This window comes from Oryzias latipes, chromosome 17 (genome assembly GCF_002234675.1).
Source record: "Oryzias latipes chromosome 17, ASM223467v1".
NCBI lineage: Eukaryota > Metazoa > Chordata > Actinopteri > Beloniformes > Adrianichthyidae > Oryzias > Oryzias latipes.
This window is the reverse complement of record NC_019875.2, coordinates 2,478,587-2,504,329: the sequence shown is the minus strand read 5'-3', so window position 1 is coordinate 2,504,329 and position 25,743 is coordinate 2,478,587. Positions and strand designations below refer to the sequence as shown.

Sequence of the window (25,743 nt, the reverse complement as noted above, 5' to 3'; positions counted from 1 at the left end):
TTTGCTGCAATCACAGCTCGACAACCATCTCTCCTGCTCCTAACCATCAACATGATGTTGTTCTGAGGCCTTCCACAAGTGCAATGTGGGGTTCTGGCAGGTCCGATCATCCAGTCTCTGCTCCACCTGGTCCCATCCAGAGCATGAATAGGACCAGGTGGACTTCAGGCTCTGAAGCACATGGCACCATGTGGTGGAGCATTATCATCCATAAACAGAAAGAAACAGTTCTATGATGTCTGTGAAGTAAGAACGTGCAGTGATGGACCATGTACAATAACCAAATCAGTTTGGCTCTGAACCAAACTGTTTCTCCTCCTCCACCAAAGTCAACTCTGGGACCATGTTGACCTTGGTGTATCGCTCACCTCGCCTTCTCCAACAACGCTGATGACCATGGCGTCAGTGGAAGGTGACCTGACACTCATCAGTGAACCGGACGGTGGACCATTGCTCCATTGTCCAAATCACATGGTCTTGTGTTCACTGCACACGCTCATGGTGGTGTCTTGGTGTCAGTCATCTGTCATTCCAGTCAAAGCGGTGGAGTCTGTTGTGAATGGTGTGTCTGGGAACCCTGGTACCCCTGACATCTGGTAAACGGGCCTGCAGCTGTGTGGCGTTTGCTAAACCATGTCTGAGGTCAAAGGTCCTTAAGTTCTGGTCATGGCTGTGGTCTGTCACTGGTGGGACTCCACTCCTGGGTCTGTCACTAACTCTGCCAGTAGTTCTGTGTCTTGATGGAAGTCTGATGATGACACGGAGACTCACCAAGTTCACCTGCAGCGTCCGACTGTCTACCACCAACCTGGAGACACTATGGCCAGGTGGAGCTGCTCGTCTTTTAAGCTAAGTCATGTGTTCATGGCTGTTTGAACGGTGAACGACTTACAGTCAAAGTCTGTAAACCCACAGAATGTTGACATTAATGCCACATTGAAAAGGTTTTTCTTTTAGAATTGTTTGGTTTTGCCTCCAATAAGTGAGACCCCTGAACACTAAATGAGGTGTGTCTGTCACCAGTGTACATTTACCTCCCAATTCAGAAAAATCTGAGGTGAAACAAACACTGGTGAACATTTTTCACCATATTTCTAATTTATCGTGAGAAGTTTAATTTTATAGGCAAACTGTAATGACAACTCAGTCCAAACTTTCTGTAAAGAAAAATCTAAGATGTTCTCTGACAGTTGTGGATTTTATGACCACATGCCAATAAGAAGACTGGAAAAAAAAAGTTACAACCTTTACTTTTACGTCAACACTGGTGCCCATGTAAGGAAAATCTACATGCTTTAAGTTAAAAAAGAACAAAGAAAAAGACTATTAAAACTATTTAAGGCAGAAAAGTAATTATTTTTTGTAAATATTTGTACATTTTGGGGGGCTTTTTTAAAAAGTTTTTTTTTCCAGTTAAAATGAAAATGATCTGCAAATTAAGTCGACATAGAGCAGAAACATCAAAAACCAAAGTAAAATGACCAGTTTTTCTGCAAATTAAGAGTAAAAAATGACGGAAAACAATTAAAAACTACTAATAAATGAATGAATTTTAGACACTGTTGCTCCTTTACGAATGAGGAGCGCCTCATGCTCAGATCCAAATTCCTTTGAATAATATTTAAATTCAGCTTTTCCTGTTAACATTTAGCTTCAGTTCTTTCCGCCTCATCGATCCTTTGACTTCCTGTTAAAGCCACATTCTTCCAGACAGCAGCACAGGCCTCATGTTTCCTCTTTTGTACACCATCACGTCTTTATTTGACTGTAAACAAACTCTGAAAAGAGCATCAGCCAGATTCTTCATTATTGGCATCAGGGTGAGGAATTTCATTTGCAGTCATGGATAAAATATGATCAACGCTGCAAAAACGAGTGTCCTAACAATTCAAGTCACCTTCATGTCTGTATTTTTGTTCTACAAAACAATCTTACAAAGGATTTCACTGTTTCAAACTGGCAGAATGGGATTTCAAACAAAAAGGAATTTTTGAACAATAATTTAAAGCAAACGGATCTTCTAAAAACGAGGCCTGAATTGTTGAAGTGACTCCGTTTTGCAGCGTGCACAATAACCGGACACTGAGAGCTGGTCTCTGCAGGCTCACCTGCACTTCCTGTTTGGTGACAGCTCTGTTTCTGATCGCTGCTGAATGTGAGATGATGAACCTGCAAACGTCTCGTCCTGTCAGCATGTTAGAGTTCAGACACAACGCGGCGTCCAGAGGCTCATTAGGTTAGTAGCAAATCAAGAACATGAGAGGCTTGAGCCAAAAATAACAAAAGAACCTTCTTAAAAACCACAAATACAGTTTTCCATCACAGCAGTAGAGTTAAGCTTACAGTGCAAATCCTTTGTTTAGTCATCGCTCATCAACAACATATATTTACAAATAAAACACAAAATACATAAATTCTACACATAAAGAGGCTGTTTGGGACTCGTAGTGTTTTTGGGGTTACTGACCTACAGTCACCTTCAGCTTCTGCCGCAGCAGAGCTCTGGACCCGCCTCCAGCTTCAGGACTTCAACAGAAAGAGGAATTTGAAAACCGTTTCATAAGCATCACATCAAATCTGATTTATGGGAACATTTGTTTCCCCCACTGAGGGTATGAGCGAACTGGACCGAGTGAGACTGACGTCACCTACAGAAGATGACTTATTTCCAGATCCAACCAAATGAAACCAATTCAGGTGCCAATCTTTCTGGGGGTGGGGGGATATGGGCCATGTTGGAGCCTCAAGACGTAAGTTAGCAGTGATTGAGTCATTGTCTCCATGGCACAATTTAAATAACTTGCACTACAGAGAAATCTCCCCCTAAAAACAGGATTATCAAGAACGTGTTCAAAATGTATCAGAGCCAAAAAGGTTATTCTGACATATAGAATGACTGGATAACAGCTGTTTGTTTATTTTACAGAAGTCTATGGGATTTTGCGGGTACTTCCTGTTTGGAACGTCAGGGGGAGTGGTCACTCGGTCCAGTTCTCTGATACAAAGTTAGATTCCATGACCGGCAAAGATATTTGCATAATCATTGCAGGGTTTGTGGCTGTAAGGAGACAGAGATCTTAAAGGACTCATTTGTTGCCGTCCATTAGAGTCAGGGAGATGCATCCAGAGCATCCGTCACTAAGCCGCGGAGCATCTTCCTGAAAAAACGACATCTCCTGGTTTAACAAAGGTCATCACATTCAGATGTTTCAGATTAAAGGCGTGTGGAGAAAACCTTCTTTCAGGACCATCTTTGAAGATGGGCTGTTTTTGACAGAGGGGCTGCTGGGGAGGGACAGAAACGCTGCACTTTTGTTGGGTTTGCATCGGTGTTGTGTGCACGTGCGTGTGCACCATCACACCTTCCTTTTAAGGCTTTCAAGCTGCTTTGGATCAAAACAGTCCCAGGGGATAATTCAGCACAAACACGGAGTTTAGAGACATCACAGCCTGACTTCACACTCTGGAATTTCACTTTTTCCTCATCTCAACACCTGTTTGATCTTTTGATTAACACAAGCATTTCTTACAGTCATTGATTTGTTAGCTCTGTGTGACTTTAAGCTGCTTAAAAAAAAGACAAAAAAATCCGGGCTGGAGAGGAAGAGGCCCCCGGAACCAAAACAGATTCCCGTTTGAAAGTGAAGCTCTTGGTCTCTGAAGCAGGGATGGAAAGCTAACGGTGCAGGAGAGTTCAAATGAAGCCACAAGATTAGAATAGATCACCAGCACAACAGGCTATACGCGTCATCATAATTACCAGGAGATATATAGGAGTCGCATTCACCGCCGTTCAGTTTGAGAACCACGTACGGGTAAACCGGGGGGAGGACTTCTGGCTGCAGCAGGGTTTCAATAAATATTGTTTTTGGTTGTTTTTTTAAGCCATCTTTTCTCCTGCCAGGCAAGTTGGAAAGACGAGCTTGGCAGATGAAGATGATGATGATGGTGGTGGTGATGATGATGAGGGGGATTTATGTGAAGCTCTGAAGAGGCTGGCTGACTCTCATGCACGCCCAGTAGAACGCCCGAACCAACGTGACGAGAACCAGGAGCAGCATGACGGTCCACGAGGCGTAGATGCCCGGGTAGGTCTGGGCCTTCCCCCACGTTCCAGCCTGAGGGGGACAGGAGCACAACGGGGATTACAGAGGACCACCACCAGCCGTACAGTTCTGATCCAGATCCCAGCTCAGACGCTCATGGATCCATTTGTCTGATCAGAATGGAGCAGAGCAGGAAGAGAACCTGCTGAATGAGGCTTCTGTAAGCTTTTTTCATCTGTTCCTGACTCAGAAATGTAATCTTGATCTTTCATTTATTTATACATTTCCTCCATCATGATAAAAAATGAGACAAAAAAACACCTAAAAAACTATTTTCATTGGAATGGGTCTTCAAGTGTATTTGTGGTAGAGGTGAGATCTTAAGCCTGAGTCAGAACCCGACCCGGCACGAAATTCGAGTTAGGTCGGGGACTAAAATGACAATCGTAACGTTCGGGTCGGGCTGGCCTTCTCTCTCGCTGACTTTTTTAATAAATATGTGTTTATAAAATACTAAAACGATGTGTGGATACTAAACTAAGGAATACTTGTTATAAATAAATAATTTGGTTAAAACAGAGAAGGCGCTGTAAGGTCATTGCTATATAACTACTACTAAACAGGAAGTGCAGATGCTGGGCTGCAGTATTTCTCCGCATAATGAAGCGAGTGCGCATCAAGATCTCTCTTTCACTCTCTTTGTCAGGCCTCTTATTCTGTGTTCCAGCTTTATTTCGTTGTGCAAATGCATTTATCATGATCATAAAAATATGTAGATTATTTTAACCTTAAGAAATCTGGCATTTTTTTCTGCCAAAAATACTATGGGATAAATTGAAATTTCGAGTTTGCTTCGAGCTCGGGGCTGTAAATCAAGTTAATTGGTCGGGTTCGGGCTGGGTTGGGCTTTAATGCCCGCGGGCCTGGGCCAGGTCGGGCTGGATTTTTAAGGCCCGATCTTACCTCTACTGTGTGGAATCAAGTGTGGGAATGGAGGCAAAAAGGTTCAGCTGTGCGTCTTAGGGTTGTGATGATGGACGATACCATCGTCCGTATCGTCCATCGTGATGGGTGACTGACATCCCGATGGAGAGACACCATCGTGATGCCACGCCCCCACCACGCTGCGAGTCGACACCATAAGCCGCGGTTACATGTGCAAAATATCTTGACCGGATCAATGGTCGGATTAGAATCCAACCGTGTACATGGTCCCAGAAAAATGTTTTCAGAATATAACAAACGTTCACATGGCTCACACTTTCGGTCGGACTACATCATTCGCACATGCGCAGTAGGGTTTGAAAAACCGGAATGACTGAGGATATGACTTCCGCCGAGCGGCTATATACATTGACATGTCAGCTCCGTAATATAAGATCTTCTAAACGTGCTTTTAATAATGTTACGATTATTATGAAGCGCCTGTTCGCCTGTTTTAATTTTAATCCGTGTGGTCAGTGCTTTTTCTGTTGAAGAGCGGAGCCGGAAAGAAGCCAGAATTAGCAGTATGCTAACACGGGCTAACAACATTAGCTTTGGGTGGTGCTGCAATCTGCATCCTGGCTGCACGTAAACATGTGGGAATAACATCAGCCTTTTTTTAGTCGGGACACGACTGGAAACACAAATCCACGTGATTGTTTGAACGATTTCTAAGGACTGAGCGGCCTTTCAGCTTTGAAGCTCACACCGCCCCAAAGCGCTGTGTGTGTGCTCAAGATCCTCTGCTCAGACACACACTTTTAGACCCGGTTCTGAGTTCGGTAGCTCGTTCCCCTAGAGCTGCGGAACGGATCGCAGTTCTAAATCTCCCACATATACCGCTCATGTAACAAAGCATCCCCCCCCCTTCCCTTCAAACACAAGGCTGTAAGTCCGCGCTCCGCCGGTCCACTTGACTAGTTAAGTGTGGGAGCGGACCATTTTTTTTCTGGTTTGTTTGTTACTTTTTTTGTTAAAGTCACTTCCCTCAGTTTATACTGGATCATCGCGGATGAGTCATTAGTTGGGAAATGAAATAAATAAATTAAAATAACGAATAGTAATTATATAAGACAGAAAAATTTAAAATAGCCCCCCCACGACGCTATCATCGTCCATCCCGATGGTTGACAGCAAACATCGTCAACGGCCAATTTAAGGGACATCGCCCAACCCTAGTGCGTCTGTGTGTGCACTTTTGTCAGTGAGGACTGTGCAGCGTCATCACTGATAAAAACAATCAAACAAACCTTTCAATTACAAAAAAGCATCACGCTTCTGCTAATGAGAGGTTCAAATTCAACACAAGATCATTTCACAAACTAATTTAGCTCAACAAACAAAAAACCAAACATGTTTACCAGAAGCGGTTCAGGAAAAGGAAGCACTAAAGCTGCTAAGTAAGAAAATATTTCAATAACACGACAAGAAAACCCACGGAGACTTGTTATGACAGTAAAAATATTAAAGAGCCACAACAACAGAGCCGCCCTAATTCAGTCATGAAGAGTACATTCAATAAAAGCAGGTCTGAAACAGCGAGCGTTTCATAAATCATCATCCTGCTTCCAGGAGCGCTGAAATCTACGGCAATAAATTGAATTTTCTCCAGTGGGGATGCACTCCTGAGAGTGATTAATGTTATCAGGAAGGATAAACTCAACGTTTGCAGATCCAGGAACGAGGCGGTGGAAGCAGCCTCATCAGGATGTTGAACGTTCAGCTTCTGCTTTAAAATGTGGGAATCTTTGTGGACGATTCCTTCTGTTTTTTAGAACAAGACTGAACCTGGTTGAGCTGAACGGCTCAGCAAGCTGAAGCTGCTGTAGCGCTGAATCCTCAGTCCTCTGCATGTCAAACTTTATTTATAAATACACGTTTTTGTGTTTACAGATCAGATTTTAATAGGAGACACATCCCTGACATTAGCATTACCTAATGCTTCCCCAAAAGAAAAGGATTGACTGACTCTTGAGGTTGATGCTCCTCTTGCGCCCTCTGCTGTTCACGGAACAGATTGCATTCTGTGTATTGTGTTCGGTCCAGATGAACTTGACCTAACCCTTGTGCTATCTTGTGGGGTCCAGATGACGCCACTCCCAACGTGCCGTTCTCGTTGGGAGTGGGGTCATCTGGACCCCACAAGATAGCACAAGGGCTAAATAATAACAGTATTCTACTATGACTGGTTTGTTGCTCTTTGTTCTAACGTTTAAAGGAGCAGAAAATGGGGCTATAATCTTAATCTGCAGATTAAATCTGAAACTCTGCTCCAAAGAAACAAAACAAACAAAAAATCTAAATTTTTGGAGAAAAAGCAATAGCATCAGTTTTTTTTCTAAACTTAAAGGAAATAAACTCTTATGTAGAAAAACAGAGGAAACTATTTTTGTTGTTCAAATTCCCATGATGCCCCAGTGTTCTGCTTCCAAACGCCATGATGATCTGAAGCATGACTCACCATCAGCCCCGCCGTGGAAACGCTGAACAGCAAGCAGAGTAGAAAACACCACAAGCTCCGCCTCCGAGGATACCTCTGTCCAATCGAGGAGCTGCAAGGAAAACGTGAAGATTGGTCCACAGCTCTTCTTGCTAGTCGTCTAAATGGTTGTAAAGATTGTACATGCTTAGTCCCAAAAAGACTTCTTTCTCTAGTTTAATTCAGGAATTGATCTTTTTCCATCTTAAATTCTTGTACAAACAACTATAAATCCAAACCCAGTTCACTTTTTTTTTTAACATTTTTCTTCATAAAGAAGAAAAATTGACAGGAATTTTCCTTACAATGATACCGAGTGTCTCAAATCTCTACAAAATAAACTGTGTCTGGTTCTGTTAGCTGGAAGCAGCAAACCACCATCACTACAGACTTTGTGATTTTACTTTGTTTTACTGCTTTTTTTGATCTTTTTTAATTAACTTTTCGTACATATTCAACATTCATTGTTAGATAAATGTTACTTTGGTCCTTTGGAGGACTCTTTGCTGTAATTGTGTTAAACTTTGTCACAAATTATTAACATAGCTGAGGCTGATTTTGATCACTTGTTTGACTCAACACTTCTCTGAATGAAGGACTGGCTGAGATCAGATCCGTTCAAATGAAGTCAAGGTAAACCCACATAACTGAATTCCTGATTTATATTGATCAGATTTATTTAAAATCAATGTAACAGTCATTAAAATAAATTACTGAAGATTAATTAGTAAAATTCAGATATTGCTTTTGTATCAAAATCAGTTTAGTCCAGTCGTGGTCTTTGTGTTTTTTTCTTTCCTAAATGTCTGATTTGAATTGATTAATGACTTTTGTCAATTTTAAATGACTTTAGTTGTCAGTTTGTTTCTTTCTCTAACAGAAAAGCCATCTTTGGCCTTTTCTTAGAGACTCCATTTGACTGAATCTCATTGTTCCAAATAGTCCCATGAACTTTGCTCACAATGTTAAGAAGCTTAAGATGACAAAGAAGTCTGGCCGTAGGAAATCACGTGTAAAATGTGGCCGCTTGAGGTAAAAGTGTTGCAATACGTCAGGTGAGAGGAGAAAAATCTCATTAACAGGATTTAGGGGCTCTTAATGTCCTGTTAGGCGTTTCTGCATTACAGTAGAAGCCAAATGTCAAAAGCTGTCGCAGCAAAATCTGAACATGCAACCAGAGCAGTGGCCTCCATGGATTATCATCTTCTAGCTACTTACACTTTCCTGCAGTGCGGGCACCGGGCCAGCGTCCGATCCGTGAACTCGGTCCACTGAAAACACAAAGGCAGCGTCAATCTGAGCCCAGGAGACACGCATCAGATGATGAAAATGGTTTTGTCTTCATTTCATTTCTTCTACTTGAACACAAAAATCCTCTGGATAGAAAATATCTCACCTTTTAAACACCCAAAAGATAAATGTGAACGCAACTTCCCAAACAAATTGCCTTTAGGGTTAAAAACAGAATAATCAGGAAATGAACAGCAACTGCATCCATTTTCGTTAATGTGATGTGAAGATATTTACGTTGTTTGAATGTTTGGGCGGCGATACGACGACCAGGACGATGCTGCGGTGCAGCTGGAAATGCCAAAATCCTCCCCGTTGCTGAGAGCTCTCTGATGAGCTGCTTACAGCCCTCACACCCCCAACCTGACATTAACAGTGAAACAAAAATGGCAGCAATATTGGATCTATCCAGCCGTGATCCAGATTCCAGCTCAGACGAGGAGAACAAAGACGATCATGGATCGGTTTCTCTGCAGGTGGATGATCAGAATGGAGCAGAGCAGGGAGCTGGTGCCCCCCCCCCAGTGTGTTTTCCACATCACAAACCTTTTTGACTGCTCCTGATTTACAACAATTTGAATAAAGAAGAACTCAGAAATGCTATTTTTGGCTTAATTTTCTGTCCTCCATCATCAGAAAAACATGTTAAAAACACCAAAAAAATACTATTTTTCTTCTTTAAGAATTTTCTCAACAAACTAGCAAAATTATGTATTCAAAGGTTAAATTCTGATACCTTGACTTTTAAACAATACAAACTTTTTCAATATCAGAACAATACAACAGAAATCGATCTTCAGATGCGGCTTCACTGGACACCCCCACATCAAAGTGAAGCCTGAAACCATGTCGAGTTTGCTCCGCCCACTTTGACAACATGCCACAAATGGTCAACTGGACGGGTCAAAGTGGCTCCTCCCACCCACCTGCCAATGATCAACTGTCATTTAGGGCTGCCCTCCACTCTCACTGCTGGGATGCTGCATGAGAAGCTCTGAGAGGATCATCACCAGATCTGCCCCCCGGGGCAAAGTTAGGCCTCTTCATTCAGCTGCCCCCCTCTGTGAAGCAGCAGGAAAAGTCCCTGCAGCTTCCATCTTAGCATGTTTTACGCCTCCATTCTTCACTTGCAGCCTCGTCTTTGTCATAAAGATTGTTAAAAGAGCAGCAAGAAAATGTTTTACTTCCCCTTTAGCACAGAAGGACCATCATATATCAGAAGAGAGTTGATAGGGTTATTGATCTGCGGCGATAACTCAGGGCTTTCTTGACCTGCAGCGCAGATGGGTTTTTTTTGGGCTTTTCAATAATTCACATGCTTCATTATATTTCACAACAAAAGCCCTGCAGGTGGACTAAAACTGCTGCAGGATGCTTCAGCTGAAGGGAATAATTACCTCCATTCAGAGGAGAAAAAGAAGCAGCTTGATTATTGTGATTGTTTGAAAGTAATTCATCTCCTCTTTATAACAGCCTACTCAGAGCTGGAAAGGAGTTTTATCACTCAGAGATTCTTTGTTTCTGTTACGCAAATGCAAATAAAGGTAAGACGGGAAGTTGGTTAAGAGCTGAACCCTAATAAAAGACTCTTGAGGTTCATAGTTGGTCCTTTGGAGCAATCTCTAACCTGAAAGATCTAGGGCAGGGGTCGGGAACCTATGGCTCGCGAGCCATATATGGCTCTTTTGATGGTCACATGTGGCTCGCAGACAAATGTTTTATTATCCTTTTTTTTTTCATTAGACCAGTCCTTCTCGGGCGCGATGCGATCCCAGAGGCGCGCAGTAGTAGCGGTGCTTGGAGAGAAAAATCTGCGCCAGCACTCTCAGTTTACTATTATTTATTATTTCACAGGGTTTGTACCATCTGGAAACCTGTGAACTGCCGTGCCTAAAACTGCGCGCTCCCGTCTCTGAGAAAGAGCGCGCAGTTGCGGAGACGGGATGTGTGAGGAAGAAAGCAGAGGGTGGGGGTGAGGGGTTGTGGGGACAGGCAGCAGGTGAATCGCGCAGGGATTGTAAAAACGTAAAACCTGCTGCCCGTCACTCACTGCAGCGTGTGAGTGTGTGTTTGCTTCCATGTCTGTCTCACATCTAAAGAACATTCAGACCTAAGATCCCGTTTAAAGTCTCAACACCCGCATGAAGCAGAAACTCACCACGTATCAACCAGACTAGACTATCAGCAAAACTACTACGAGAAATACTCATCATGTATTAGCAACAGCATAACAATGTTATTAAAAAGAATCCACAGACTTATTGTACTTTAAAAGTGTTGAATTACATCAAATGCACACATTCACTTGTATATTTAGTTTTAAACAAATTGTCGCGGACTGAGTTGGATGGCTGTTGGGCCGCGTTAAAAGTTCTGGAGTTCATGGAACGCATCGATCAAGCAGAGATCTGATTGGCCCTCAGATCTGTCGCTCAGCCTGTTGTTAGGGTGTTTGGACCAATGGGGTTCAGCTATGGGCCGAATAAGGGAAATGGGAGGGCTGGAGCGGGAGCAGGTGAACATAAAGTTGGGAGACGCGCTCTCGTCTCGGCGGGAGAGACTTAGGAGTTGCTGAGTTAATTGTACGGCGTTTGTTAGGGGTCTGCAGTAACCAGAATAAAGAACCTTAAAAGAGGTTAAGTCTCCGTGTCTCAGTGTGGTAAAGGGACACTACATTAATGTATGGCTCTTTCGAAATTACATTTAAAAATATGTGGCGTTTATGGCTCTCTTGGCCAAAAAGGTTCCCGACCCCTGATCTAGGGCAACGAAATAATCCATCTGCTCTAACAAAGGGGGCGGGGCCTCTTGGCTTTTCCCTTTGGACCTCCACCTACATTTTAAAGTAGGGATGTAATGATTAATCGACTTAATCAATGGATTGATTCCTATTCCCCTACGTTTCAACCAGATCGACACATCTGAGCCAAGTTCATAATTGAATCACCCAAAACATTCTCAAATCATTTCAAAATAAAATAAATCCATGATAAATGTATCTTTAAAAATACCATTTAGATAGAGACACAGTAGGTTTATTTCACCAGAACATAAAAACGACCATCACAGGGGACAACACACTTGTGATGTCAGCAAACAAAGCCATTTTATTGAAGCAAGGAAGAAATCTGAGGGGAACCAACGTTTTCATGAATGACAACCTCAATAAAAGGAATGCCGACGTCGCCAGAAGAGCACGTTACTTGAAAAAGCAGGGGAGAATTCAAGGAACCTGGGTGAAAGACTGTAAAATTTATGCCAAACTCTGTGGCTCCCCTGAGCAGTCCAAGGTTGCTCTTATCAGGAGCATGGAAGACTTGGAAAAATGTTTACCCACTACAGTCTAAACAAGAGATACGTGAAGATGCTGGTCTTACGAGGTGAGGAGACGAACTCTACCATCCATGGCTTCTAAAAAAAACAACAAGATTCAAGATTCAAGTTTTATTGCCGTTTGCACATGCAGTACATCGGAATTTTTCTTTGGCATCTCTCATGTCAGGATAAGTTAAAAAAGGACAAAAGAAAAATTTGAAGAAGAAATAATAAAGAAAATAAAAATAAATAGAATAAAGTTGAATAAAGTTGTCAACGCTTTTTCTACAACAGTCACCTGCAACCACAACTCTCAGAGAGATCTGAGAGTGAGCAAATCGACCTTCAAATATTCAGTGATAACAACAACAACCTTCAAGACATCGACCCTGATCAATTCTTTTCCACTGTTAATATGAACTGCAAATACTACAGCATAGATGACTTTAAAAACTCTGTTAACCCAGAAGAAAAACTGTCAATCATTCACTTTAACAGCAGAAGCATGTACACCAACTTTGAAGACATCAAGGACTATTTACAGAACATCGGGCATTCCTTTGATATCATAACCATATCTGAGACTTGGTTCAGCCGCGACAAAGACGCTGACTTTGAATTGGAAAACTATCAACTTAACTATGTGAACAGAGTCAACAAAAAAGGTGGAGGAGTCGCAATATATGTGGAAAAAAATATGAAGTTTACAGTAATTGATAAATTGTCTGTCGCAGTGGTTGGAATACTGGAATATCTAACAATTGAAATATGTAACAATTCAGGGAAAAATGTCATTATAAGCTGTGTTTATAGGTCGCCAGGGTCAAGCTTAGAAGTGTTCAGTGACTGGATGGAAAAGATGTTTACCTCTCTAAATAACAAAATATTATACATCTGTGGAGACTTCAATATGGATCTGATAAACCCCAGCAAACATAAAGCCACCGACGACTTTATCAGCAGAATGTATGCTATGACTTTATATCCAACCATAACAAGACCCAGCAGAATCACTACTCAAAGTGCTACTCTTATTGATAATATTTTTACAAATAATATAGAATACACTCATATGAGTGGACTAATGATATGTGACATAACTGATCATTTACCAGTTTTTGCACTATTTGACATCAAGGTGAAGACAAAGAAAATGATAAAAGAACCAGTCTACAAAAGGTTAAGAAATGAAAAAACCATGAATGCTCTGAATAATGACTTATCCAGACAAAACTGGAACGCTGTGTACAGAGAGAAAGATGTCGATATTGCTTACAAATGTTTTTTAGAAATATTTAGCTCACTTTACAATAAGAACTGTCCAATTTATAAATTCAAGAACAAATATGCCAAATGCCCTTGGTTAACCACCGGTCTACAAAATGCTTGTAAAAAGAAAAATAACCTGTAAAAAAAATTCTTAAAACAGAGGACAAGAGAAAAATGAACAAAGATATAAGTCATATAAAAATAAACTAACTGAAATAACACGTTACAGTAAAAAAGTGTACTTCAATAATCTACTGAATGAAAATAAATACAACGTAAAGCGAGTTTGGGAAATATTAAATAACATCATTAAAAATGGCACAAAAAAGCGAACTTATCCAGATTACTTTACAGATGAGAAGGGTCTAAGGCTACGTTCACACTGCAGGCTGAAACGACCCAATTCCGATTTTTTTGCCCCTATGAGACCCAATTCCGATCTTTTCATGACAGTCTGAATGACACAGATCCGATCTTTTCAAATGCGACCCAGGCCACTTGGGTTTGCCGTCCTGAATCCGAAACGTATCCGATCTTTTCAATTGCGACCGCCGTCTGACCGGCCAGGCCACCTAAATCCGAATCGTACGTCATCGATACGCAACAAACGTCATCATTCTGCGTTGAAATAGGCGGGAACGAGAACGTAAACAGCAACCACGGCGGACGATGCTGCAGAGACCCGTCAGTGGAAGGGAAGCGATGTCCCCGATTGTATTAATATTTGGGGTGACAGCACTATTAAGGCCAAACTCCAGGGCTCTTATCGCACCCGGCGGTTTTTGAAGAAAAATTAACAGCTAAATGGCCGAGCGTGGTGTTGAACATTTGTCGCGAGTACTTTTTTTTCTTTCTCCCCTTCCCGACCGTGGTCAGAAGCGCGGGGGACCCAAGGCGGATCCTCCTCCTCCTCCCTGTTCTGACCCTTAGATTCTCCAGGATTATCCGGAATGGGTTAATAAAGAGTCCATAGCATTTATTCTGGGGGGAAACCTTTTATTACCGTTGTCCTTCCTCCGTAACACACAACATGAATGCGCGCCCACACTGCGCCCCCCCCCCCATTCTCTCCCGCTGCACGCGCTCTTCTCCTGTCTCTTACACAAACGCGAGCGCGTGCCCTCAACACATACACATTCCCATTCCACAACAGTGGGTACAGACGATCCTGGCTCCAAAGCCTTCTTAAAAATGGGAAGATTGTTATTGTGCTGCTCCTTTGTGAAAATAAATTTATTAATGAAAAAAAGAGCTCTGCTGTTGACAACACTGTTGTTGACATCCATGTTAACGTTAGCTACTTCCGCAAACAACGAGTGAGGTCATTCGACGTTGAGTGCTCTTTTGCGCATGCGGGTCAACTCTGGGTCGTTTCACGGTCACACTGTAGATCCCAAAGTTCGGATTTACTTGGAAATGTGAACGGTCTAGCAAACAATTCGGATTTTTTCAAAAAATCGGAATTGAGCATTAAGCCCTGCAGTGTGAACGTAGCCAAAGCTATGACATCAATGTAGCAGCAAACGGTCTAAATAACTATTTTGTAAACGTGGGTCCAGAGTTGGCAGCGGAAATTCCAAAATGCAAAACTAGCAAAGACAATAATCCACCCATCGAAAGGATCCCACACTCCATCTTTCTCTCTGATGTGAACGAAAATGAACTGATATCAATTGTGAATAATTTCAAGAGTAAAAACTCAAAAGATTGTGAGGATATAGATATGAAGGTGGTGAAAAAAGTCATTTATAGTTTATCTAAGCCTCTGACATATTATGTAACTTATCATTACGAACTGGGAGATTTCCAAACCAAATGAAAATAGCCAAAGTGATTCCCATCTATAAGAGTGGAGACAAACACCAATTTACAAAGTATAGATCTGTTTCTCTTTTTCCACAATTCTCAAAAATTTTAGAAAAAATATTCAATGAAATTAGCTTTATTTATTGAAAAACATAACATTATAAATGAAAACCAATATGGTTTTAGAGAAAATAGATCAACCTCATTGGCTATCATTGATGCTGTGGAGGAAATCACAAATGCTCTGGACAAAAAGAAATATGCAGCTGGAATTTTCATTGACTTAAAAAAAGCATTTGATACTCTCAATCATGACATCCTACTTGACAAACTGGAAGTGTCTGGGATAAGAGGACTAGCACTAACTTGGGTCAAAAGCTATTTAACGGGAAGAAAACAATTTGTCAAGATTGATGAATATACATCAGAAACCAAAGAGATAAGTTGTGGTGTCCCACAAGGATCAATTCTGGGCACGCTGCTATTCAATATTTACATAAATGATATATTCAATAATTCAAAGCTTATGAAACTCATATTATTTACTGATGACACAAATATTTTCTATTCTACAGACAATCATAGGGAACTTATCAAGGTGGTGAACACAGAGTTAAACAAAATAAAATTATGGATGGATTACAACAAATTATCTTTGAACCTAGATAAAAATATGTTATGTTTTTTTGAAACTTCAATGCAAATAAAGAGCCCTCAATTGAAATAAATAATGTCTTAATCAAGTGTTACAGAAATCAAATTCTCAGGGTTTTTATCGATGACAAACTAAATTGGAAGCCACACATCAGACACATACAAACTAAGTCTCCAAAAGTATTTCAATCGTAAATAAATCTAAACATATATTAGAATACAACAGTAGATATTTATTGTACTGTTCTTTAATATTACCATATTTCACCTACTGTATAGAAATTTGGGGGGAAAAGAGCTCACTACATCCTTTCTTTCTACTTCAAAAACGAGCCGTCAGAATTGTACATAAAGCCGGATATCTTGATCATACAAACAATCTATTTTATCAATCTAGACTTTTAAAACTGTATGACCTTGTGGATTTTTACACTGCACAACTTTTATACAGAGCCAGTGGGAAATCGTTACCATTCAATATCCAAAAACAGTTCTTAGAAAATGAAGGAGGCTACAGACTGAGGGGATGTAGGAACTTCAAGATCAAATTGATAAGAACCACAAAGAAAGGTTTCTGTGTGTCGGTGTGTGGCACTAAACTTTGGAACAGTTTAAGTAATGAGCTCAAACAATGTTCAAATATTCAAAAAGATGTATAAAGAAACTCTGATTTCAGGATAAAAAGATAAGAGGATTCAAGGATCAACAGGTGCTTGAATAATTCCAAATAGATGTGTGAACTTGATTGCGGTGAAATAATCATAGTTCTTTTAATTACAACCAATGAGTTTTACACTGTAATGTGCAATAATGATTACTGAAATGTTTAAATTACAATCAATAAGCTATTGATGTGTGGAAAGACTTTGAATAAAGTCATGTGACCATCCAGTGTTTAGAATGTTCTAAGAATGTTCCCTTTGGATTCTATGGATGTGGAAAAACAACAGTGTACTGAACTTTAGGAAACTAAAATGTGAAAGAATTTGATATTAATTGTTGTTTACTTGTTTGTTTGTACACATAGTTAATCTACACGTCATTGTATTGTTAAACTTGGAAAACTTCACTGTTCAGCATCAGGTATTTCTCTCTGAGTCAAACTGGTTGAGGTTTTGGTTAAAGATGTTCTGGATCCATTTGAGGTCATCGAATCAGAACGGCAACCAGATATTATAATCTGAACTGAATCGTTGTTAAAAAAAATTGTTACACCCCAACAAATCATGTGAATCAGGAGCAGAGGAAAAGATACAGTTTGAAAAAGAGCTTATTTGTGATGTAGAAACCTGCTCCTCTCCATTCTGATCAACCACTGTCAGACAAATAGATCCATGAACGTCTTTGTTTTCCTCGTCTGAGCTGGAATCTGGATCAGAACTGTTCGGATGGATAGATCCAGTATTACTGCCATTTTTGTTGCACCGTTAATGTCAGGTTGGGGGTGTGAGGGGCTGTAAGCAGCTCATCAGAAAGCTCTCAGCAACAGGGAGGGGAAGTTTTTACATTTGGGCAAAAACTGCATAGTCATACTTAACCCTTGTGCTATCTTAGATGACCCCCCTCTTCCATTGACGTGTTCTCCCTACCATGACAAAGGTGGATAAAGGTGGAAAGATTTCATGTAATCCATGGACACCAGTGAAGATCACAAATCATTGAAGAAAAAAGGTTCAGAGCACTGTCTAGTGGGTCTAGATGACCCAACTCCCAATGTTAAAGTGCCTAGGATAGTACAAGGGTTAAAGACCACTGGGGACCCTTTGAAAATAGATCAAAAGATGATGGGACTGGCACTTTAAGAAAATAAGCATCACTAAGTTAGTTTTCTGAGGAGAAAATGTGATCTCTAAGTTACATTTCTTCATTCTGTTTCATTTTCAGGGTTTTATTATTTATTTCATGTGGATTTTCTTTGGTCCGTTAGAGAGATGACCCAAAAACTGGCTTTCAGAATTCAAATGGCTCCACATTTTCAAAGCAGGAATCACTTTAGAAAAGAACTTTTACAGAAGCTAACTAACATCTTGTCCTTCACTTTAGCCTGAGAACCTTAACTAACCTCAGATGTTTTTTTCCTACCAGTCTGTTGTTTGTGTGTTGAGAGTAAATGTGTGTTATTGCAGAGAGGCAGTAGGTACCAGGAAGGTGTTGCTGCAGTGTCCACATGAGACTCGGGCTCCAGCAGGCTGTGGGTCAGGACTGGCAGGACCAGGATGAACCGGACCCAGATTAATGATCCTCTTACTGGAGGGAGAAGGACAGCACAGTCAGCATGCATGCAGTGAGTGACTGGAGTCCCTCTGTGTTCAGGAATACGCCTCTTTTCCCGGATCAGACAGCAGCTCTCGGAGGATTCAAAAATGTGCCTTTGAGGAAGACCTCCAACATTTCATCATCACCATGGGGGAGGTTAACCTCCAGACCACTGCAGCACAGCCCAGGGAGCTCAGACAAAAACGGAACAAATTCCACGCTGTGATGCAAAGTTTTCTCCTTTCCTTTAAAAACGGAGGCTCTCTCTCTCTGCGGCGTCAGAGCTTTGAAATGCAAATGTAGCAGGTAACGTGTGTGTCTCCGTCTGTCTATGAGGATGTTGTGGGTTGGATTCCCGGTCTGTGACAAAGCAGTAGAGCATGAGTACACATTGCACTCTGCCACATTTAGGAAGAAAACCTTTTGAGTCAAATTTCATGTAAAGAAAGTTTCTTCTCTTAAGCGAAGAGCTCCAAGCTCGGTTCATACTTCAGTGATTTGTAATCCCTCCGGTCATTTTGGTTGCAAGACCATCGGGAGGGACTCGCTGTGAAACGTGACACAAGCTGATGACATCATCCGTGATTGGAATTTCACGCCCGTTGTACAATCGCGCGCATGTTGCACCACTTAACCTGATTATGTTGAGCGATAAGAAGCTGAGATGGCGAGCAAACACGGTCCAGAAAACTGCCGTTTCCACATCACAGGATTTCCATGAAGACCATGGAGTCTGAAGGCAAAAAACCCTAAAAGATGGTTTCATTTCATTTACTGTTTTTCAGCTGAAATGTGAAATTCACGTCATTTATTTAAAGACAAATTAGGATTACTAGTGACAACAGATTTAGATTTACTTAAAAAGGAAAAATATTGAATGTTTGTGAAGCACAATGTGATGAATAAAACATGTATGTTTTTATTAGGTTTAGTTTGGCCTCAATATGCTAATGAGCAGAGAAAGCATCAGTGTGACGTTCAGATGATCTGCTAGTTTTACGGTTTTTCTAGACATTTTTAGACTTCTCCAAAATCTCAACCCAGCTGTGCTTAAAATGGTTCACGACAAATGTGTTTTTTGGACACAAAGTTTTGATACTTGAGGCACTTTCAAATGATCAAAAATATAGAAGGTCTAATTTCCATCTTTGAATGGATGATTACACAAATCCTGTCTTTTGGGGGATTTCTAGGACATTTCTCTGTTGTCCAACAAGCGTTCCACGTTCAGTGAAGTCTATTGAAATGATTACCTGCTGAGCTTCAACCTCCACCTGTGCAGATGCTTGCAGCAATAAGTAAAAGCACATTTGATGCACAAAGTAAATGTTTTCCTGTGAATTTATGAACAATTGACTGAAGCCCAGTGTGTGAAGAGGCTAAGGAACATAGATGATAAAAACCACACACACACACACACACTGCTTACATGAAGCTCATGAAGCGGCTGCTTAAATGAGGCTGTTATTTTTCCACATGCAGCGCTCAGCTGTAAACGGCGCCCGGAGCACGGCCTTTAATGAGGTGCTGCTGCTGTTTCAACAGCGCCTAGTCTCCGGCACTTGTGGGAACGCGTGGACGACGTCTGTGCAACGCGTCGTCCTTAAACTATCAGCCGAACACGGATCACGTCTCACCAGTATGGTCGGGGACAGGCGATCCTCTGAGAAGTGACTTTGCAGATCAGCAGGCAGTTGCAGGGGCAGCGGACATACTTCTTCCCTGCTGGGGCGTTCTTAATGGGCTGCATGGGGAGACAGATAAGAAGAGCAATAACAGCCAATGAGAAGAGGAGCAGATAACGAGCCAATTATAATTGATGGATGAGGATGAAGAAGTCATCCTGAAGGAGGAGAGGCTGGCTAAAAGAAATAAAAGAGAAAGGACACAAAATACAGCTTTCTTTGCTGATTGGTTTTCCCTGAAAGCTAAAATGACACAAAAGAGAATCAAAGTTTATTTTACAGAGAACAGATTTAAACCAAGAGGACACACTGATGTTCTGTGTCAACCTAAAAACATATAGAAAAAGCCACAGTTTGTTTAAATAAAGGTTTATTTGATTTAATAGGTAAACTGGGATCATAAATAAAAAACCTTCCACTGAAACCTCAACATGTTATAGCGATGAACCCATAGATTATTTTACATTCACATATAAGCAGATTAAAAACTAAAAGCTTAATTGTGCTTTTGTGGGATAGACTCCACAACATATTCCTCACAAATTTATGCTCACATCTTTACGTTAACTTGGTCTTTTAAATTAAATGCAACATTTTTTTTTTAAAACATGTATGCTAAAAACATTGGTGATTTATATCCTTCGTATACCGGTATGTTGGTCTGTTAGGCTTCCAAAAACACAATAGCTTTGAAAGAAATGAAGAAAATAGAATCCTGTAGATCAAAGTTTGGATTTGAAAAGTTTTTTATCTTCCATCCTAAAAGGAAAAACTTAAAGTTCCCAGCATGCAAACTCATCATCAATAGAAAGCCCAGGATGTCCTCTACAGGGTAGAGCAGGATTTGGAAAAGCGTCTCTTAACTCCTTAGAAATATACGGGTAAACAAAATGTCTATTATAATGGACATGAATGAATGGGCCGGGTCTCAGGAGGACATCAGAATCACTGTTTATCCTCTGTGGCAAACCTTTTTGTCAGATTTCTCTTTTTTTGTTGGTAATCAACATAAACTGTGATGATGAGGCTAAAAAAACCAGATGAATCTCCTCATGTCCTACAGCGTAGCAGGTAACAGGCCACAGCAACTTCCTGAAGCCTTTTGGCTTCAACCTCCATCTGTGCAGATATATTTGCAGTGACTGTGACTCATTTTGGTGGAGCGTCAGTAGCCGATGTATGTGGTAATTATTGTTACTGCATTAACATGCAGCGTTACCACGCCTACCACTGTGTTCATCAGTGGATGAGAAAGGAAAAGTTTGAAACAAAGGCTGCTAACTCAACATCTGCTTACAAGTCCTGTCACAACTACTGTGTTTAAACAAGAAGAGAAAATGCTTAACTTTGACGTTGGAAAAATCACGGCCTTCCACACATGTTCTCTCAAAGGGAACTTTTTAATACTTAGAACCTGAGAGAACGTCTGCAGTTCACACACACAACTTATATAACTAAAATGTTTCCATGTTTTCCACACTTAAATGTTTCCTATCATCAAACACATTTAAATAGGAGTCGAAGACAAAAAAAGTACTAATAAAATGCAGTTTTCAAATGATTTTTTTTTTTACATTAATGGAGAGAAACAAAATCAAACCTTTATTGGCCTGCGAGTAAAATGAACTGCCCCGTAAAGCTAATATTTAGTTCAGCAGCAACAACTGCAATCAAGTGTTTGTGATAGCTTGCTGTGAGTCTCTCACAGCGCCGTGGAGGACTTTTGGCCCACTCATCTCTGTAGCATTGTAGTAAAACAGCAAAACTGGAGGGTGTCCGAGCAGGAACTGCCTTTTTATGGTCAAGCACAGCATCTCAACAGGCTTCAGGTCAGGACTATGACTAGGCCACTCCAAAGTCTTCATTTTGTTGTTCTTCAGCCGTTCCAAGGTGGATTTGCGGGTCTGTTTTGGGTCATTGTCTTCATTTCAGGCTGGGGTCACGAACAGATGGCCGGACATCCTCCTTCGGGATGTTTTGGTCGACGGCTGAATTCATGGTTCCATTTATCACAGCAAGTCTTCCAGGCCCTGAAGTAGCAAAACAGCCCCAGACCATCACACTACCACCTCCATAGTTTACTGTTGGTATGATGTTCTTCAGAAAATCAGTGTTACTTTTATGCCAGATATGATGAGACCTCCCAATAAGTTCAACTTTTGTCTCATCAGACCACAGAATATGATTCCAAGAGTCTTGGGGAATCGTCAGAATGTCTTTTGGCAGAATTGAGAGGAGCCTTAATGTTCTTTTTGCACAGCAGTGGTTTTTTGTCTTGGCCTTCTACCGTGCAGCTCATTTTTGCCCTGTGACTTTCTGATGATCAATATTGTTCCATGCTTCCTCCATTTGTGTATAAGGGCTCTCACTGTGGTTCGCTGGTGTCCCAAAGCTTTTGAAATGACGTTATAACCTTTTTTACTCAGATAGATCTCCATTCCTTTCTTTCTCATTTGTTCCTGATGGTCTTTAGACCTTGGCATGATGTCTAGGCTTGGAGAATCTTTTGGTCTACTTCACTCTGTCAGGCAGGTCCTATTTAGGTGAGTTCTTGATTGGAGACGGGTGTGGCAGCATCCGGCTTGGGTGTGGCCAAAGAATTGGAATCAGGTTTGATAAACCACAGTTAAGTTATGTTTTAGCAGAAGGGGCTATCAGATTTTCCAGGTTTTTTTTGTCCCTCATTAGAAAAATCCTCTGAAACTGCATTTTATATTTACTTGTGTTGTCTTGTTTGATGATGGGAAAAGTGTGGAAAACATGGAATAAATAAGAAATCTAGAAGAAGGGGAAAACATTCCTCACACCACTGTATTCAATAATCCGCAGACCTCGGCCTAAACTAAGACTACTTGTAAAGTTACTCTTTGATAGCAAATTGGCTTTTAAAGTTGTAATAGAATAACAAAATGCCTAAGGTAACTAAGAAATATATTATTGGAATTTGAGGTGTAATATAGAGCAATTTTGAGGTTCCTTTTAAATGAAACAGGCCAACATTATAGAAACTAGTAGATTTTCTTGACTGCAGTGGATCTCATGTCATGTCATGTTTTTTAAAGAAATAACTGCTACGAAACTGGCATTTGGAGAGACTTTGCTCCCTCAAAACATTGTCTTTTTTCCATTTTTGGGGTTTTCGGCACATTTTGCTCATATAAAATCTAAAATGAAATGTTTTGGAGTTTGATTGTTTTTTTTATTTCTTAAACATGTTTTTTGGACCCCTAATTTTTTTTTTGATCCGCTCATTTCTGCATCTGACATGTGCTGTTCTTGTGTTGTGACCTGTGTTTTGCTTTAGTCACTCTATACTTGGATATAGTCAGACTCCGATCATCTTTTGTGTCATTTTTTAGGATATAGTTTCTGCAGAGCGGCAGCAGTCAGAAATCAGAAATTTGTCTGAGTTGTGGGCGGGACTTTGGCCGTGGAGCAACCCCTCTCCCTCCCTGTTGCTGAGAGCTTTCTGTTTAAGCGGAGCAGAAAGCTTGTGGCCCACCATCGTATTCTTACGTCCCACAGAAGCTCTTTCAAACTGCATTTTTTTCATCTGCTCCTGATTCACAATGATTTGAATAAAGAAAACTAAGGAATACCTTTAATTTTCTTTATAAATGTTCTCCATCATCAGAAAATGTCATAAAAACACGTTAAAAACACCAAAAACCCCATTTTCACCGGAGGGGGTGTTGAAAGGTCACTTTTCCTTTTCTATGCATTCTGTTTTTTTTAAAGTAGAACTGTTGAACATTTAGGAGCTCAGGGTTCCAGAAACTCACCGTTGCTTCATTGCAAACTCCACATTTCACCACGTGCTGGTGAATCTTGCCCTCCACAGAGATGAGACTTTGACACACCCTGCAGCTGATGACGGGGGCGCTGCCGCTCTCTGGAGAGGTGAGTGGAGAGTAGGGTGGAGGGTCCTCCCCGAGGAGCACTGAGGGCTGAGTGGGGCTGGGGAACGGAGGGAAGCCTGAACAGCAAGGAGACAAAATAACCATGAAAACAAAAAATAGGAACAAATGCACGCTTGTTGAAAAACGAAACCGTCACAAGAGTTAGGAGAGAGGGCTGGAAAAACCCTCAGTTCCCACGACAAGTAACCCATTACAGCAAACAAGATAATAAGATTTAGTCTGGAGCTCAGCAGAAAGGAGCTTTAAAAGAAAAACACTCTTGGAATGCAGAGTAGTTGGTTTCAACACTTGCAAGTCTGGGTATTTGTAAAAGTCACAGCTAAATTACAGATTATTCAAAAAACGTGCAACATAAATGCTCCTTTAAATATCATCAAAGGTCTAGGGGGATGAAAATCCATTTAGCTGTAACATTTTGTGTTATCTTAAATTAAAATATCAAGCCATTTCTTAGCTGAATGCTCATTGGTCAAATCAGAATTTGAAGCGCTTAAAGGAAGCCTTCCTATTGGCTGAGGTTTATGTCAATCAAATGAGTGTTTCTCGGATGCTAGCCAGCTAAGAATTGCAGTTCCTAACCATCCTAATTCAAAGAACAGCGATGAAACGTTAAAATTCACCAATAAATCTACAAAAAGAAGTAATAATATCGCAATGTTTACTTATAATTTTAATACACCAGTGCCTTTAATTAATAATTTAGTTTGCCGGTGAGAAGCCGATGTAGCTTCCATGCTAACAGCTGCTACGTGAACCAGTTAGTTAGCACATCGTCTGACAGCTTGGCGTCACTGCAGGAAAACACCGCGCATTTATGTGCCCAAAGGGATGCTCTTCAGTAAAGATCCCATAGGACTGCTCTATATTCTGGACCAACATGGTCCCACACGACAGCCTCATCACAGCTGAGCAGAAAGGCTAACCCATGTCGGCTAAGCTAACTGGAGTCAGGTGGAGGAGAGAGCTCCTGGATACTCACTCTCTGGTTTGTTGGGTACAAACCCGCTGTTTGGAGAGAACCCGCCGTTACCGCTGCCGAGGGCACCGTCTCCTAAATCTGACAGTAACGGGGACCTCTCTCCGTCTGCCATACCGACAAAGAGGCGAGGGGGCAGAGCGGGCGCGAGGCTGCAGAGCGATCCGGTGTTGTATTGTTGTGTCGGAAATGCAGGCATCACATGATCGCACCACCGCCGACGCCGCTGATGCGGCGGCCGTGCACGGGGGTGTGGCACTGCCGGGAACGGCTCACCCGGGATACTCCAGCACGCGCCCTAACGTCCAGAAACGCCTTTAATGTGAATTCAGCAGCTCAGGGTCACTAAACCAACATCAATCTGTGCTCTGCAGGCTCTAATGGAAAATACCCACTCTACTGCTTAGTGAGTGATTTATGACTTTGATTGAACTCTTTTGCATGAGTAATTACTTTATTTTATTCATAACCAGCAGTTCTCTCGGAATAAGCTGTTGTTAGAGATCACACATTAAACAGCTGCTTACAGATGATTTCACAGCAAAACATCAAGAATGTCAACAGTTTTCTGGAGTCAAATGAGACATTAAACAAAAAACCCTCTTTAGAATAGAATAGAATAGAATATTATTGATCCCACAATAACTTGTTACCACAGTCTAATTAACCCTTGTATCTTAGATGACCCCCCCCTTACATTGATGTTTTCTCCCTACCATGACAAAGGTGGATAAAGGTGGAAGATTTCATGTAATCCATGGACACCAGTGAAGATCACAAATCATTGAAGAAAAAAGGTTCAGAGCACTGTCTAGTGGGTCTAGATGACCCAACTCCCAATGGTAAAGTGCCTAGGATGGCACAAGGGTTAAAAACAGCAAATAGATAGTAAATATCCCAAAAATGACGTTTAAAAATCAATAATTACAATAGCTAGTGACCAGTGCATTGTAGTACCTGTAGTCTAAGAACTGGAGGAAAGCTCTGGATAAATGCTCCTTCCTGCAGGGAGGTGTTAAGGTTTCGGACTGAGGAATGTTTGGTTGGATAATTTATATCAAAA

At 41.1% G+C, this 25,743-nt stretch overlaps 1 protein-coding gene across 1 annotated transcript; it reads right to left on the bottom strand.

The window, feature by feature from the left end:
• Positions 1–1,730: 1,730 nt before the first annotated feature.
• On the bottom strand, positions 1,731–24,966 carry LOC101161334 (type I phosphatidylinositol 4,5-bisphosphate 4-phosphatase-A). Its single transcript, XM_004078571.4, has 7 exons — positions 24,684–24,966; positions 23,567–23,760; positions 19,737–19,843; positions 17,985–18,090; positions 8,728–8,780; positions 7,492–7,582; positions 1,731–4,118 (listed from the first exon to the last, which is right to left on the bottom strand). The coding sequence occupies exons 1-7, from the start codon at positions 24,877–24,879 to the stop codon at positions 3,975–3,977; spliced, it is 891 nt and encodes a 296-aa protein (XP_004078619.2). The 5' UTR covers positions 24,880–24,966; the 3' UTR covers positions 1,731–3,974.
• Positions 24,967–25,743: the final 777 nt, after the last annotated feature.

What these genes read in the sequence shown, in the direction of transcription:
- LOC101161334 (XM_004078571.4), bottom strand. Translation starts at nt 24,879, where the DNA reads ATGCCTGCATTTCCGACACAACAATACAACACCGGATCGCTCTGCAGC. An exon ending in GAGTTTGCAATGAAGCAACG is followed by an intron (nt 19,844 to 23,566) that starts GTGAGTTTCTGG and finishes CTCCCCATGCAG; the next exon opens with CCCATTAAGAACGCCCCAGC. An exon ending in GCCTGTCCCCGACCATACTG is followed by an intron (nt 18,091 to 19,736) that starts GTGAGACGTGAT and finishes TTCTCCCTCCAG; the next exon opens with TAAGAGGATCATTAATCTGG.